Genomic DNA, 17,072 nt, shown 5'->3' with positions numbered 1-17,072 from the left:
TTTGTGTTGACTCTACAGGCAGAAGCGTTTGTTTGGGTTAACGATGTATTGGCTCATTCCCAGAGTGTTGCCAAGGCCAGATATGAATTTCTGTTTGGTGGGTCAGAAACACAGAAACCTTCAGAAACAGGTAAGTGCTTTTTCCACGGCTTGAAGGACATACAGAGCCTGATTCTCAGTTACATTGAAGCTAGCTTACAGTGTACTGATGTAAATGTGCTTAAAAGTGCATGTTGACCTAATTTGCAGCGTAAAGGAGCCTTGCTCTGAATGAGAATTGGACCCCTTGTGTCAGCACTGATGTGACTGCAATCCTGTAGCATGTAGCACTGCCTTCCTCTCTGTTTCAATGGGGACGCTATCACGTGACTGTAAAAGTTGTGTGCCAGACACGTTCAGTATTTCTCCAGGAGTCTGTACAGTAAGTCTCACAGCTCCTATTTCTGCCAGCTGTACAATGTGAGTAATTTTAACCACACTTTCTAACACTGTATGAATCAAATCATTGCCAATTCTTTTGATATTCACTGCATGTACACGTAAAGTGTTTCTGGATGATTCTATATCTGTAGCTACAATTACCTAAGATTTAATTTAGCTATTCTAGGCTGAACACTCAAGCTAAACTTTTTTCTCTGTTTGTATTGGAAAAACTCCACTCACCATTTTATTTTCTGGATGCAGCAGCAAGAAGTAATATTTAGGGGTCAGCCTCCTGTTCGGTAGTAAGGACATTCGCCTCCTCCCCTGCTAGCCCTGGGCCAAGCAGAGTAAAGAACTATAGTGGAGATGCCCATTTCTCTCAGTTCTTGTTTGGATTACTACAAATCCTTGCCTTTATTTCAGGAGTGAGAGGCAGTCTAGTCTGAGGAGATGCTACTCCTTGCATCTTGGTAAGTTTAAACCTTCCAGATCATGGGCTGTCGTTAGGATGCCATTTTTAGTTAAAAGGAGGAGTCTTTGATCACCAAAATTCTGCAAGAATCTGTTCAGAAGCAGATTTTGAAGTGGGCAGAAAAACTAAACGAACAGAATTCAAGTCCAGACGATGAGTAATTTCTCCAAGGCTCTTGCTGAATTTTATCTTTGTTTTTATCAGGAAATCCAACACGCCTAATTTTTTTAACTTGTTTATTTAGGAAATGTAAACAACTTTACAGATCATCACCAAATATGTTACCAAAGTACAACATGATTCACTATGAACTCATCTCTTGTTTAGAGTATCATTAGGCAACAGGATAGTTGTCATGCATGTTCAGTGTTTCTGGGAACATCCTAACCTGAGAATTCTGTCTTTACTAATTAACAAACCAAAGCAAGTCCTCATATGTGCTACCATTCAGAGAAATTTGTCAAATGCAGTGGCTTTTGTGGGCAAACGTATTGAATAAATACTTACTACCTACCTACCTATCTATTAGTCCTCTGTCTGCTGGGCTGTGTACATAACATCAACAACTTCCAGTATTTCTCAGAGCCAGTCCTCACCCTGCCAACCCTGTTACCAGTGAGAAATTACCAATAGTCTAGGAGCTATTAATAAATGAAAGATTTGTTCTTGGTAATCTGCTTAAGGGCTCCCTAGAGGGAGTGGTTTAAAAGGAATATGTGTTAATAAATGTTCAACAATTGTAATACTTGGTTACAATTGCACCCTAATACTATTTAATAATTGAACATGTCCACCATATAGGCACTCCCCCCCCCCCCCCCCCCATAATTTCATCAATATCTTTCCCCACTCTGTGTGTATGTCTGTATTTTAACCTTTCTGGTTTAAGGTACCATTCAAACAGTAGCTCAAAAAAACTCTTATTTTAGTACAAATTGGGGTTGCCTGTTCACACCTCAGTCCAAAACCAAAACCCACTCCTCTGGAGGAAAGAATACCCAAATCTATTCCCTCTTATGGACGCATTCTTCTTAGCAAAGTTGTTTGCAAAAGCCAAGTATAAACTAGTTAATTCTTTGTTTCCTTTTAGTCCAGAAGCCCTCTCTCCTATTCAGTTTTACTGCCTTTCTTATAAAACAAATTCTCTAAAAATGTTGCGAGACCACACTGTCTGACCTGAAGGTACTGGTACTGTGGGAAAGTGGACCAGCTGTGTTAAGAAAAGATGCCAGTAAACAATTGGCTAATTTCATGTATTCCATGGCTCTCCCAGTCTTTATCCTGGGAGAAAAATGGACCAGAGTGTTCCTTAGTTGAAGTGTGTGTGTGTGTGTGTGTGTGTGTGTGTGACGGATGGAAAATAATTTTATCTTTAGCTCTCTCTGTCTCAAACACAGCCTTGCCAAAGCATGGGTATGAGCTTACAGAGGCCACTGACCAACTGGGAAGGCAGCATTTGTCCGGCATTTCTGTTTAACCAAGCACCACTTTTGGGGTCAGTTGGGAAGAGGCTCTGGGCCTGGAAGATCCTCTCCTCTACCTTATTGAAAACATTTTAAAAATCACAGGACAAACTTGCATGGTGTTACACCACGTTTTCAAAAACTGAAGAAAGGGAGTGGATTCACCCCTGCGGCGCCTCCTGCTGGTCGTCCATGGGAATTAGCTCTGCCAGCCTTGGAGCACCTCTGCAGGCCGGTGATTCGCCTTACCGCTGGCCCCCATGTCCCTTTCTCCAAGTTGCTGCCCCCCCTTGCAGTACCCCCACATTCTGGGTCTCCCCACCTCGCCCCAGTGTAAGGCTACTGCCAGTCATCATCTAGCCCCATGCCCTGGGGCAGACTGCAGTATCAGCCACTCATCACTGGCAGGGGTGGGTTTGGACCTGCTGCCTTGGCCTACCCCTGGGCTGCCCTCTGCAACCCCCAGTACCTATTAGCCCAATGCTAGGCCGCAGCCTGGGGCTTTCCAGGCTGTAGCTCCCCAGCTCCTCTGCCTTTCCCCAGCCCTGCTCCACTCAGGTACCCTGTCTCTAGCTCCCTGCAGCCAGGCCCATCTCCCTGTACAGGCAGAGGGAGACTCTGGTGCCCTGTTAGCTGGGGTGCTGCCCCTAGCAGTAACCCCTTTCTCTCAGGGTCTCCCCTCCCAGGCAGGAGCGGGTGTCCACCCCACTACAGTGGACATGCCAGACTAGTATGAGATTACACACAAGCAAGGGTTGATGTACTAAGAAAGGGGGGGGGGGAAGCAGATGTTATTAAAGTAAACGAAGACAGCTTCTTAGCCATATGCTGCTAATAACTTTCAGAAACAAAGCCAAACGTAGTTTGACTTGAGATGGGCATTCCATTCGTTCGTCTTTTGCTTGTCTTGTTCAAATGTGGGGAAATATTTGTGTTGCTGTACGGCTCAATCACTTCAGCACCCAATTACAGGTCGGGTCCCCCAGGAACTTCACAGAATACGTGTGAAGTCTCCCAACCCCTCCAAGTTTCTTTTTTTGTTGAGTGGTAAAAAGCAGCTCCTTATTCCTGAGCCAATCAGAAAAGGGCGATTGCCCTGAAAAGGAGGGAGGGGTTGAGGTGATTAGCTGTGAGAAAGAAGTGGTTTGTCCAGAAGTTTAACAAAATGGCAAATTCTGTTTAGAGAAATTGACAGTAAGTGGAATAAGCTTCAGCATGTTTTGCCACAACTATGCAAATGGGCACTAGTTGAAGGCCAGAAGGAGAAAGCAGATTGTAGGCAAATGGTATCTTACCCAGTCCTGCTGAAGCGCTTATAAAGTTGTCAGGAAAAAAACAAAATGTCTCTTCCCTGTCTTGTTTAAAGCTAATAAAGTCTAAGTCTTGTCAGAGGGCTCTTTCCAAGAGGCTTTAAAAACACATCTTGAAAAAACGTCACCAGAGCTCAATACCTGCCCAAGGTTGTTCCCTCTTCCCCCGTGTATTTCCCAGACAGGAAGCTGTCTGGGAAATAGGGAGTGAGCAGATAGACGTGCTGTAGGGAGCAGAAAGGAGTTTACCCCCTCCGGGTATCCCACAGGAGGCAATCCCACTTATCCTCCTGCTACCTTGGTGCTTTCCTTACCCAAATCCCATCCCTTTGGTTTCTCAAAACTTTTCAAAAGCAAAACTAAACATGACTATACAAGATACTTCCTGAGTCTACTCACTAATTGAAAAATCACTTATTTACATGGATTTGGAAACCTGGAGTATGTAAGTATGTATGGAAATCAGATAGCTATTGGTTAAATATTCTTATCTGTTACATTTAGGCACACCCCTTTGTAGCTTCAATGTATTTTTTTAAATAAAATTAAAAAAGAAAAAATCCAGATAACTCCATGTGAAGGTAGAATGTACATCTCAGCAACTTGAGAGTAAAAAAAAAAAAAAAAAAAAAAGTTCCTGCAAAATGTTTGTTTTTAAAAGAAATGAGAGAGCCAGGAAATTCATCATTACAGTGAAGTTGGAAAAGAAACCAAAATGTTTGGTATGGAAATACAGTTAGGGCACCTGAATAACCTTTATTCGGACCCTGTGTTGATTCTTTGAGGGCGGTAACTCTGACAACCTTATCCCAATGAACAGTCTAATCTTACCAGTCATCAAACATCTTAGAATGCTTTCCTCTTAACTGTACAGTTGTCATGCAAATTCTAGCCGCCTTTACAGCTACAGGAAAAGACTTGCTTTACAAATTCCTGATGAGCCAGTTCACAGTTCAAGGGGCCATTATCTTCTGGGTTACATTAAGATGCCATGTGCTACCAATTACGCAAGGCAAGAATCAGAGCCTGTATTTCTTCACCTACAAACCTCACGAGCCTCAATCCAGAGCACCACACTATGGCTATTGTTTGTACAAGCTCAGTAGGGTGACCAGACAGGAAGTGTGAAAAATCAGGACGGGGGGGGGGGGGGGGGTAATAGGAACCTATATAAGAAAAAGACCCAAAAATCGTGACTGTCCCTATAAAATCGGGACATCTGGTCACCCTAAAGCTCAGTCCCTTCTGTAGCCTGAGACTGTCAACTTGTGGCAAAAGAGTCTGGTCGCCTTATGTAAAGAAAATATCAGAATACTTTTCTCACACACTTGACTAAGCACTGTGCTTGTCTCACTAATCTTTCTGCCCCCCTTTGCTCTCCTCCTCTGCCCCACTTGCCTCACTGCCCTTCTCCACATCATTTCCTCTTTCTTCCTGCCTCCACTCCTCTCAACAGATAAACCTCCCCTTCCCATCCCCATCCCTACTTTCCGCATCCTCCTTCCATCAGGTAATGTTTCCCTGAACCTTTGTTCTCCCTATATCCCTTCCTTGTCGCTAAATTCCCTGCCAAATTCCTGTCCCTTAGGTTCCACATGTTCCCTCACCTACATTCCTACCCTGCTCCCCTCTCTCTACCTTTCTCCTGTTTCCTCTCGACTGCCCCCCTCATCTAAAAACCCAATCAGCCATGACCTCTTCATCTCTCACTCTTTCCACTCCCAAGGCAATTCTGAACACCTGGATTTCTTTCTCTGAGGTTCCCCTCTGCAGCTGTGCTCTCTTGGTGAGCCCCCAAACTTTTTTCTAAGAGGCCAAAGCAGAGATTATTCTTTATGTATAAGGGGTTAATTGGAATGGACAGAAAACACAAGGAGAAATATATAGAATGTACCCAAATTAAATGGGATTCAAATGCAAAATTTTTAAAATGGTGAAATTCAAGCCTCCATCTGTAAATTCATCACTTCGTCAAATGTATTTGAATCCACAGGTTGTGAATGGATTTTCAGCTAGTTACCCCACTGCAATAAGAGTAGCAAGAGTTCTGAAACATTAGTGTGGGACTGTGTTATACTGTCTCATAGTTAACACCTGGAACTCATTGTCACAAGATGCAGTGTGGCAAACAGCTTAGTAAGGAAGAGGATATTCATAGCTACATTTGACAGGATTAAACTTTTTTTTTTATTAAATGAAAGCTATAAACACCATAATAGTTCAGGCCATCAAACAGTGCCTAATTGATGGGGATTTAGGAAGAACCATCCTTTCAGGCAGATTATTCAATGCTTTTTCACTATGCAGTTGCTTGCACCTTCCTCTGAAACATCTGGTATTGGCCACAGTCAGATGAACCCTGAGTCTGATCAAGTGTGGCAGCTCCCATTTTGTTATTCCTCCCTTTGGCATGCTCCATGGCCAGTCAAGGACTGAATGCTGCAGATGTGAGGCTAGCCCCAGAATCAGCACTGACAGACTAGAAATCCAGACTTCAATAACGACCTGAGGAAACAAAATAAAAGGCTCTGAGGCATTATACTAACAATTGTATTGTTTTGTAAGAGGGCTCTGGAAACAATCTGACCTAAATCTGAAAACAGGGTGGTTAAAGTTGTTATAATAACCGGCAGCTGCTTTCTGTGAAGGAGATAACCACATCTTAGACTCAATAAACACTGCAGCTCAGGGTCAAGGATATCACAGCAAACGAGTTAAAGAAAAGAAGTTGAAAGTATATTATTAAGGTTGCAGAATCAAGCACTCAGGTGTAAGGAAGTGCCAGTCTTAAGGTAACAGTATCTTCATACTACAGACTGGGAACAGAGACACAGAGATCAGGGGCAAAATTTGCAAAAGAGTCCATTCATTTTGGATTCCTGTTTTGAGCTACGTGGGGCCTGACTTTTTCAAAGTCACTGAGCATCCGTGATTCCCCCTGACTTCAATTGCAGTTGTGAGCACTCAGCGCTTCTGAAATTCAGGCCCCAGGTGCCTTGCATTGGACACCCAGAAAACGAGGAACCCATCATGAGTGACCGCCTGTGAAAAGTTTGCTTTAAGTAACTTGCCCAGCCTCACAAGGGAACTCTGGCAGAAGCAGGATAGAATCTGATTTCCCCCAGGACAGCATTCAGCTGCCTTAACCACAAAACTGTCCTTCATTGTCCTGTAATCCCCTTCCTCCTTCACTGTACACCTGGCAGCTTTGGAACAAATAAGGCAGGGGCACAACAGTCTCCTTCACTGCACAACCCTGACTGAGCCCCAGAGTACGCTGTGAAAAAAATAGTATGTGGTCATACTATTAAACACGGTCTTATAATGGATGTGCATAGCGGGGGTCTGACATAACATGGACATTTGTGGCACAGCCAGGAATAGAACAGACATTTCCTGGGTCACAAGCTGATGCCGTAACCACAAGGCCAGTTTTCCCCTGCTGTAACTTCCTTCTTTTTACATTGCCCAACCTCCTAAGGGGAAACACCTCGTTCATTGTAGAACCCTGCTGAAAAGTGTCTGCTTAATATCCGGCTGCACCTTTACCAGCAACCTCTCCTCTTGGTTTAAGTCCCAAAAATATAGGTAGTCTTTGTGCCTGTCTGCCTCAATATTCAGTGCCTGTAATGTTTTGTGGGGTGGCTGATTGGTCCCAAGTCTGAAAATAAAATACATCTGAACATTTTTGTGTGTGATTTCTTTTGGGGTGGCTGCAAAGATCCATAGTTTGTCGCTAAATACTGATATGGGGAATATGGGAATATGATCATTTCCTTTAGACCCTCATTGCCAATAAAAACCCTCCTTGGAAGTCTGCAGATTCTCTGTGTGTAAGTTTGAGCATTTAGCATGAGTGGCTTAAGTAGTGGTGCATTAAGAAATGCAGTACAGTCCTTACTCCTAACCCTCACTTGCCCCTCAGATGCCCCGAGAACCTCGGCAATTAGGGCTGTCGATTAATCGCAGTTAGCTCATGTGATTAACTAAAAAGATTAATTGTGATAAAAAAAATAATTGTGATTAATCGCAGTTTTAATTACACTGTTAAACAATGGAATGCAATTGAAATTTATTAAATATTTTTGGATTTTTTTTCAATATTTTCAAATATATTAATTTCAATTACAACACAGAATACAAAGTGTACAGTGCTCACTTTGTATTATTATTTTGACTACAAATATTTGCACTGTAAAAATGATAAAAGAAATAGTATTTTTCGCCTCATACAGGCACTGTAGTGCAATCTCTTTATCATGAAAGTGCAACTTACAAATGTAGATTTTTGTTGTCGTTACATAACTGCACTCAAACAAAACAATGTAAAACTTAGAGCGTACAGGTCCACTTAGTCAGGGCCGGCTCCAGGGTTTTGGCCGCCCCAAGCAGCCAAAACAAAACAAAACAAAAAAGCCGTGATCGCGATCTGCGGCGGCAATTCGGCGGGAGGTCCTTCACTCCCAGGCGGAGTGAGGGACCGTCCGCCGAATTGCCGCTGAATACCTGGACGTGCCGCCCCACTCCTGAGCGGCCGCCCCAAGCACCTGCTTGAGAAGCTGGTGCCTGGAGCCGGCCCTGCACTTAGTCCTACTTTTTCAGCCAATCGCTAAGACAAACAAGTTTGTTTACATTTACGGGAGATAATGGTGTCTGCTGCTTATTTACAATGTCACCTGCAAGTGAGAACAGGCGTTACATGCCAGATATGCTAAACATTCATATGCCCCTTCATGTTTGGGCCACCATTCCAGAGGACATGCTTCCATGCTGATGACGCTTGTTAAAAAATAATGTGTTAATTAAATTTGTGACTGAACTCCTTGGGGGAGAATTGTATGTCTCCTGCTCTTTTTTACCTGCATTCTGCCATATATTTCATGTTATAGCAGTCTCGGATGATGACCCAGCATATGTTTGTTTTAAGAACACTTTCACTGCAGATTTGACAAAATGCAAAGAAGGTACCAATGTGATTTCTAAAGATAGCTACAGCACTGTACCCAAGAATCTGAAGTGCTTTCCAAAATCTCAGAGTGACGAGGTGTGGAGCATGCTTTCAGAAGTCTTAAAAGAGCAACACTCCAATGCGGAAACTACAGAACCTGAACCATCAAAAAAAAGAATCAATATTTGATGGTATCTGACTCAGATGATGAAAATGAACATGTGTCGATCCACACTGCTTTGGATCGTTATCGAGCAGAACCCGTCATCAGCATGGACGCATGTCGTCTGGAATGGTGGTTGAAGCATGAAGGGACATATGAATCTTTAGCGCATCTGGCACATAAATATCTTGCAACACCGACTACAACAGTGCCATGTGAACGCCTGTTCTGACTTTCAGGTGACATTGTAAACAAGAAGTGGGCAGCATTATCTGCTGCAAATGTAAACAAACTTGTTTGAGCGATTGGCTGAACAAGAAGGAGGACTGAGTGGTCTTGTAGGCTCTAAAGTTTTACATTGTTTTACTTTTGAATGCAGTTAATTTTTTGTACATAATTCTACATTTGTAAGGTCAACTTTCATGATAAAAAGATTGCACTACAGTACTTGTATTAGATGAATTGAAAAATGCTATTTATTTTGTTTTTGACAGTGCAAATATTTGCACTAATAAAAATAAATATAAAGTGAGCACTGTACACTTTGTATTCTGTGTTGCAATTGGAATCAATATATTTGAAAATGTAGAAAACATCCAAAAATATTTAAATAAATGCTATTCTATTATTGTTTAACAGCACGGTTAATTGCATGATTAATCATGATTAACTTTTTTAATCGCTTGACAGCCCTATCAGCAATTACATATTGTTGGTTTTCCAAAAATTCAATAGTATAGCTAAAGACTGGGTTTTTAAAAAACTTTTCCCGAGCCCAACCGTTTTAAAAAGCATAAGTCAGATCCCAGGCAAATAATGAGATTTTAAAAATAATAAATTTGTGGGTTTTTTTAATGTGCTTTGTGTTTTTTTGAGCTGTTAGGGGGTCACATTTTTACTGCAACCATGAGGCTATTAACTCTTTAAAATAAAAAAAAAGGGGGGGGAAGCTGAGAGTCTAATGTAATTACTTGAATCCAGGAGCTGGGGCTTTAAGAAGAATACCAAATATTATGAGACTGGCAAAAACATTGTGAGAATTGGTAATGCATCGGATACAGACTAACACGGCTGCTACCCTGAAACCATCAGAATACTGAGTTCAGTTGTTTTTCCATCCATCCCTGTTCCATGAACTCATTTCAGCCTGTGCTAGCAGCTGCTCTGTTCTACTATTGCAGCTTTCAAGGTAATGACCCTAGAGATTGAGCCATCTCATTGGCCATCTGTGGCCACTACAGCAGTTTGTAATTAATAATCCTTTGTGCTGAATTCTCCTAGGACAGGCTGGATGTTATTCTTGAACTTTTGTCTTGTTCCAAGGGTATTGTTACGTGCAGGCCTCTGACTTGGTGCAGAATGATGGCGTCTTCTCTCCAGCCTGCGGGGTAGTCTAGTGAAGCCTGCTACCATTGGATTTTTAGTTTTTATGCGTTTTTAGTTGCACTATAGACTTCACAACACTCCTAACCATTTGGAGGAGTTGGCAGTGTTTGAAAAGATGGCGTTTAAGGTTGAGTTACACAGTATTGCCAACCCTAAGTGTTGAAGTCAGGACCCAAAATATCATGAGACTTAAAGAATAAATCTTGTGTTCTTTTCAGTTGCTGTCTGATCTTTGAGCTTGTTAGAGTTTACATTTTCAAGCTTTTTTTTTAATGAATGCTGGGATTCTGACATAACCATAGGACTCCAGGCACTGGGAGTTCAAAAAGAATACTATCAGGAGTTCATGATAACATCGTAATACTTGGTCACAATGAAGATAGCAGGAACTTCTGATCCCCACTTCTTTCCTTTTGGTTGTCTCTCTCCACCTCCTCCTGTAAAACAATTTCCCTTTCATACATCTCCCAGCCCTTTCTCCCCTTTCTTTCATGTAAATTCTGGAGGTTTCCTGGTTTCAGCTAAAGGGCATATGAAGCTCAGGCAATATCTTTGTTGCTAGCAGACAGCTTGAAAATCCTGAGGAGAGGTGCCAGGCAGAGCAGGAAGATCAACATAGGAAGATCAAAACAGAGAGATTTGGATATTTGCTGTACCATTATAGAAGACCGGTTTCAGCGTAGCAGCCGTGTTAGTCTGTATCCGCAAAAAGAACAGGAGTACTTGTGCCACAAGTACTCCTGTTCATTATAGAAGAGTTGTACTATGATTATGCAAATCCTTCTATTTTGGCTAATAAAGTTCATCCACCAGTCGGAACCAATCAAGGCACAGGGAGTTTTGTAAGTGTACAGTATCCCTGCTGTCTGATTGGCTGAGCCAGTTCCATTTCTGTGTGATACGAGATACTCTTGATAAAATCAGATAGTTCCAGTATTGTTAGAGGGACTTTAAGATGACACTTTAGGAGGTTCTGTGCCTTTGAGATGGTTAAGTTAGTAAGTAAATTCCATGACTCCTGCAAGTTGTTGTTCAGTGATATACACTAATATTCTGTATCACCAATGGTACTTTCCCTCCTTAAACAGATTTTTTCTTTGCTTAAATTTGAAAAAAAGAAAAGGGGGAAAAAAAGGAAAGCATAATTAGTATAAATTCTTCAATCTTTTTAATTTAAAATATAGCTTCTGAACAGTACACGGGCTTGGGGGCAATTAAAATATAAGAAACTTGTCTTTGTGTGCAGTCATGCTTGCATCAGAGAAGATGCGCTATAATGCGAAAGTGCCATTGTGCCTCTGTTACTACAAGGCTAGTATTACACTCTCAGAACTGCCTTTGTACTCTTGATTCTTTTGTGTTGATGAATCTGATTATAATAAAACAAACTCCTGTTAATCATAAATATCTCCCCGGAAATAATCTTCTCAACTATAGAAAATCCCTAGTGGAGCTATTTTCTATAAGCTGCCAAGTTGGACTCCTTAGCTTCTGTGATGGAGTGAATGAGACTGCAGTTCCCTCATCAGTTTCATAATGCTCAGAATGCTTCCATTTACATCTCCGTGTGCAATGCAGGGCAGCGGGCTGCCAGGAAATTTGAAACTATTTTGATTCCAGTTGACTAGAACAGCAGCAATTGAATTAGCTTGTATCATTATAGATAAACTGATGATCTATGCATATTCATTGACCAATGGGTAACTGCTGGAGCTACAGTAATCTCTGTGAGTAGGAGACTTTGTTGAAATAAATATATATTTAGCTAGCTAGCTACCAGAGAGAGAGAGAGAGAGACATTTTTGTAAAACGTTCCTGTGAAAATGTCTTTCTATATTTGTAATGTGTGTTTGATTCATTTTCTTTTTGCTTCCTAGCCTTTCCTTTATTATGCCATGACCAAGCTCCTGTGTTAGATTGAAATTTGATGGTTGATTATTTACATATGAAGTATCGTATTTATGCCAGTGCAGATTAAGTAATGGATTCTTTAAATCTCTAGGCATCAAAAAAGTGCCAGCTGCTCTCAGGCTTTATTTTCCGGTGTCTCAGCTTTCCTTCCGTACACTTCTCTTGCTATTTTAGCTTAGAGCCTTTTTATTTTTTATTTTGCTTTATCGAAAGAAGCAACCTTAAATGGAAAGTAGAAATTGGTGTTACCTGAAAGAGTGTATCCTTTCATCGTTTATTGTTCTGCTTATCTTCAGCGGAGCACCTGATTTTGCTGTTCCTTTTCTAGCCTTGTTTGTAATGCAGTCATGTTGGGGGATGGGGGCTAGACAGGATATGCTGGGAGCTGTAGCAAGACATGATGCTGTGGTGGTGGATGGGAAGAGGGGAGGGGTTTCCCTTAAAGAACTCAAGCTCCTTTAAACACTGCTACCTGAAATAAGGCACTAGCGTTGTAGTGAGCCTTTTTTAAGAACAGGTGGTCGCTGGTCGACCTTCCTGAATGTGTTCCTGCAAAGAATAGAGACCACGGTAAAGTTGACTGTGGAAGTTGGTTCTGTAGGTCATATCAGAAAAGGTTATTGCTTTGATTGCTTATTTCACATGTTTTCTTTAGGAACATTTTAGATTGAATCTACAAAAAGAAGAACAGGAGCCCACTACTTCGGGCTGTAGTTCACGAAAGCTTATGCTCTAATAAATTTGTTAGTCTCTAAGGCCTTGGCTACACTTACCCGCAAGTTCGACGGCTGGAAATCGAACTTCTGGGTTCGACTTATCGCGTCTAGTCTGGACGCGATAAGTCGAACCCGGAAGTGCTCGCCGTCGACTGCGGTACTCCAGCTCGCCGAGAGGAGTACCGCGGAGTCGACGGGGGAGCCTGCCTGCCGAGTGTGGACCAAGGTAAGTTCGAACTAATTCGAACTAAGGTACTTCGAACTTCAGCTACGTTATTCACGTAGCTGAAGTTGCGTACCTTAGTTCGAATTAGGGGGGTAGTGTAGACCAAGCCTAAGGTGCCACAAGTACTCCTGTTCTTCTTTTTGCGGATACAGACTAACACGGCTGCTACTCTGAAACCTTAGATTGAATCTAGTTTGAGATAATCAATTTGCTGTTTCTTCCTGGGACTCCAATAAAGGGCCAGATTCTTATTTAGAGTAGGGCTCTTTCACAACACTGGCCGTGTAAAGGGACCTTGGAGTGGGCTTTATATTGGAAGATCAGTATAACGGGGGGTGTAGTGTAAATGAGAATAAGACCCTAAATCTCTACTGCAAACGTGTAGTTTTTGCTTTAGCCCAGTGAGTCTTTTAACTAGCACTCCTCTATTCTTTGGATGCACCGTAGAGCTTTGGCCATGGTTTTGCGAGGGATTAGGTTACTCATGGAGCTAATGAAAAAAATGAAAACATCAGAAACTTGTTGTGAGTTGTTTACTGCAGCTGCCTTGTCACATAGAGTGAGTGGGGAAGCTCACAGCTGTGCCCTATATTCATTGCCTGAAAACTAAGCTCTGCACTGTTTTTCTTGGATTGCTTCAGAAGCCAAGATGGCCTTTGAGACTGACAAATCCCTTGCAAGGGTTTTAGGTTTAAAACATGGTCACTGATTGTCCTTGTAGCTTACCTGCTACAGTCAGCATGCAGCTGGCTTGTGAAACTCATGCAGGCAAAGCTGAATGCATGTTGGAAGCATTCTGGCTGCTTCTAGAAATGCATTTTCTAAGCAGTTCTTCAGCATATGAGAGGAAGTCATGGCCGTTTAGCTGTGTTTAGGCAAAAATATTTAAGTAAGGGACTCCTTATAAGTAGAGCCCTGCAAACCTGTGGATATCTGCTTTATATCAGATGCAGATATCCGGCGACCATTTTTGCGGCTCGGATGCAGATACAAATACAAATAATTCAGCCTATCCGTGTGCTTAGGTAGTGGTTAATAAATATTACTGCTTAGAAACTGTTCAGCCTTCTTTCACTCTCCTATACATTTGCTGAAGAACTAGTAGATTAAAAAACTGGTTCAGCATCAGCCTATTTCTCTTTTAAAAATTCCATTTGATCTATCTTTGGAGATAGGGCCACAAAGTGTATTGCCACGATGCACTGCTAAGGACAGGTTAGGATTATCTGAAAGAGTTGGGTGCCATTAATAACGTCCCTATGAATTTTCATCTCAGAGAGATGTAGTAAACAGAATCTAGCTATTCACAGTTATCGGAGAGCCTTTGACTTCATTACTTTGGGGCTACATGGCAATTAGACATGGGCTATGAAATGGGATCTAAATCCTAAACCCTCCAGATTTGTTCAAATTTATGAAATGTAGGTCCATGTCCAATTCCAGATATATTCCCCAGGCCCACGTCAGAGTAGGGGTGGGGTATGAAGCCGGGAGATGGTTTCGATTTGGATCTCAGCCCATCTCAGTACTGTAATAATAATAATAATAGATACAACTGGGTTCTAAAACATGCTTTTAGTTTTCTTCTGAATGACTAAGCAAGTACTCAAGGCCAGATTTTTCCGAAAGTGCTCAGCCTCAACATAGGCACCTAACTGAAGTGGCCAGAGATTCGTAAGTGTAGCCTCCAGCAGCTCCCATTGAGAACAGTTGAATTAGTGTTGACGGAGAACAATCGGAGCTGCTGGATGCTTCGCTCCTTTGAAAATCTGGCCGTCAGTTTCCTCAATTGCTTTCTTTTTATCAGCTTGAAAAACAAGACTGAAAACCCCCCAGCCTTCGTGTGTGACACTGGATTTCATCTTTCACTGGAAAGTTGTAAAGTGTGCTGATAAATGTCCATGCGTCGCTGCAGTTTGGTCCTCAGTTATACAAGTTCTGAAAAGACGAGGGTGTAGTGCTAGAGAGTGTCATAGTTTATTAATTACCTTATAATCAGCTAATTGGAATCTTGCTAGCATTTCCCGTTTTGTTTGTCTGTACTTGTGGGATACGTGGGATCTGACCAGTTGCTCTTTAGAACAGCTAAAAAGAAAAAATGATAACAACATTAATGTATAAAACACAAGGTAATGCACACATCGTGGACGGATGTTAAACCTCCAGATACCTGCTTACTTCAGTTCCCTCATCTGGCATGTGTCCCATGCTATTCACAGGCCACTGGGACCCTGTGAAGCTCAGCAAACATTTTTGGCATTCTTAACTTGGCAGTGCTAACTTCCAAAAATATGCTCCCCCGAAACTCAAAGGTAAAAAGCCCGATTTTGAATAAATACAGTGCAGTAGCATTCAAAAAGAGCTAAATACAATAGCATTTCTCTGCAGTGGGCTTGCAGAAGCAATGCAGCTAATCTGTTAGCAGAACACTGGGAATGGAGCTAATACCCTTAACAAGTAGATGGATGTACCCAATAGACAAATACACTCTCTTTCTTTTGTGTAGGTGGACAAGGAGATAGCACTCTGCTCCCACATAACGCTTCCAATGAATTTCCAGAATATGGCACGATGGAGCAAGGTGCAGAAGCACTGAGGAGTTCATCTGAGTTTCTAGCAGAGGCTATAACATGCAGTTCAGAAAGGAGGGAGGATGACCAGTTGCCTACTCTTCTTGCAAGTGGCACTTATGCAGATGTGCCAATATCTTGCATTGAGACATCACTGCTACCAACGAAAGAAGAACCGTTGCCACGTGCTGATAGACAGACTGGGATTATGAAAATTTCTCAAGAGCTAGAAGCTGCAAAAGTACAGAAGGGAGCAAATGCTTCTCTTTGTTCAGAGCTGCAAATGGAAAAAGAAAGGAATATTGGCAGCCAAGGCATACAGGCAGCCAGAGAATTGGTTCCAGCAGGCCAAGAAAAACCCTCAGACAAGCCTCTTCCATCTGAAGTGAGAGCTGAGGAGAAATTGTATTTGATCATAGAAAAAGATTTGGCTACAATAGTAACTGGAGAAATGCAGTTAGAGTCCTTCCAAGCCATCAATAATAAAACTGAGGAGGTCCCCAAAGTGAAGGAGACAAGCTGTCACAGACCATCTGTACCAGCCCTGGAGGCAGACAGCAAAGTTGGGGGCGTTATCAGTATTCTGGGGGAGGGATGGTCAGATTTTGAGAAGGAATTTTCAGCGTACAATCCAGGCGAGATGCAAACGGGTCCTGGGAGGAGGATCTCGAAAGAGGCAGCTGTGAGCAAACATGTAGAATTTCAAGGGGTGGAGATTTTATGGATACAGAAAGCAGAGGAGCAGAAGGGAGTGAAGCATTCAGCGCGAGAGGCCAATGCACACTTACAAAGGGCCGTGTCTGTAGAAAAGAAGTTCTCCAAAGCATCAAGCCACCCCATTCCAGCCTCGGTCTCCTCAGAGTTAGTCACTTTGTCTGAGAGTGTTTGGAACGAAGCCCCGGCAGATTTCAAACCAGGAGTTGGCTCGGAGTCCTTTTCTCTAGCTTTGCTAGCTGAAGGTGGGGAGGATGAAGTCTTTGTGAAGGATAAACTTGCAGAAGAAAAGAACCACGTGCTAAACACAGACAGTGAAAGGTAAGAACATTCTTTGGGGCAGGGACTGAATTCCCACGTGTGGGCCATGCCTAACTCCCTGTGGGAGTTGCTGCTGTGCAAATGACTGATTATTTGCTATTATTTGCCTCCTGTATAGAATGTTATGGAGATGACTGTAGTGATGGCAAAGTTAATGTGGAGTTGAGGGTTGTGCTGAAGCAGGACTAAAATCCCTCTGTTCTACACTTCTAAAGTTTGAATTTAGTCTCCAAATTCCTCTGAAGAGGAATTCTGTTGTTTGCTCTTTACACAAGACAACATGAAGAAACCCACGTGGGCACAGTTAGGTCCCAGATAACTGTGTTGACTAAATATATGCAACAGGCAAGGCCTAGCTACATACGTACTGCTGCTCTGACTGATTTCTGGCAGGGTTTTAAACATAGAACACAGTGAGTGTCTCCAGAAGGATCACAAATTATTTAAAA

General features: G+C 42.2%; 1 protein-coding gene and 1 long non-coding RNA gene across 11 annotated transcripts in view; one reads left to right on the top strand and one right to left on the bottom strand.

Moving 5' to 3' along the window:
• The window catches only part of PSD3 (pleckstrin and Sec7 domain containing 3), a 148,868-nt gene that overhangs the window by 10,647 nt on the left and 121,149 nt on the right, over positions 1 to 17,072 (top strand). For 5 of the 10 annotated variants that reach the window (XM_065549837.1, XM_065549836.1, XM_065549841.1 and 2 more), the window contains exons 2-3: positions 19 to 130; positions 15,525 to 16,623. In XM_065549837.1, the coding sequence (XP_065405909.1) occupies positions 19 to 130; positions 15,525 to 16,623 (1,211 nt within the window). Of the gene's footprint in view, positions 1 to 18; positions 131 to 258; positions 460 to 11,570; positions 11,893 to 15,524; positions 16,624 to 17,072 lie in introns of those variants that run through there. The other 5 variants (XM_065549845.1, XM_065549844.1, XM_065549842.1 and 2 more) reach the window with 4 other exon arrangements.
• Positions 5,832 to 12,476, bottom strand: LOC122172790 (uncharacterized). The gene is made up of 2 exons (XR_006173354.2): positions 12,326 to 12,476; positions 5,832 to 6,173 (listed from the first exon to the last, which is right to left on the bottom strand). It is a non-coding gene; the product is annotated as an uncharacterized LOC122172790 (long non-coding RNA).

The sequence above is a fragment of the Chrysemys picta genome, chromosome 6 (assembly GCF_011386835.1).
Source record: "Chrysemys picta bellii isolate R12L10 chromosome 6, ASM1138683v2, whole genome shotgun sequence".
Taxonomy (NCBI): Eukaryota; Metazoa; Chordata; order Testudines; family Emydidae; genus Chrysemys; species Chrysemys picta.
The sequence above is the reverse complement of the archived record's forward strand: the minus strand, read 5'-3'. Positions and strand labels throughout refer to the sequence as shown.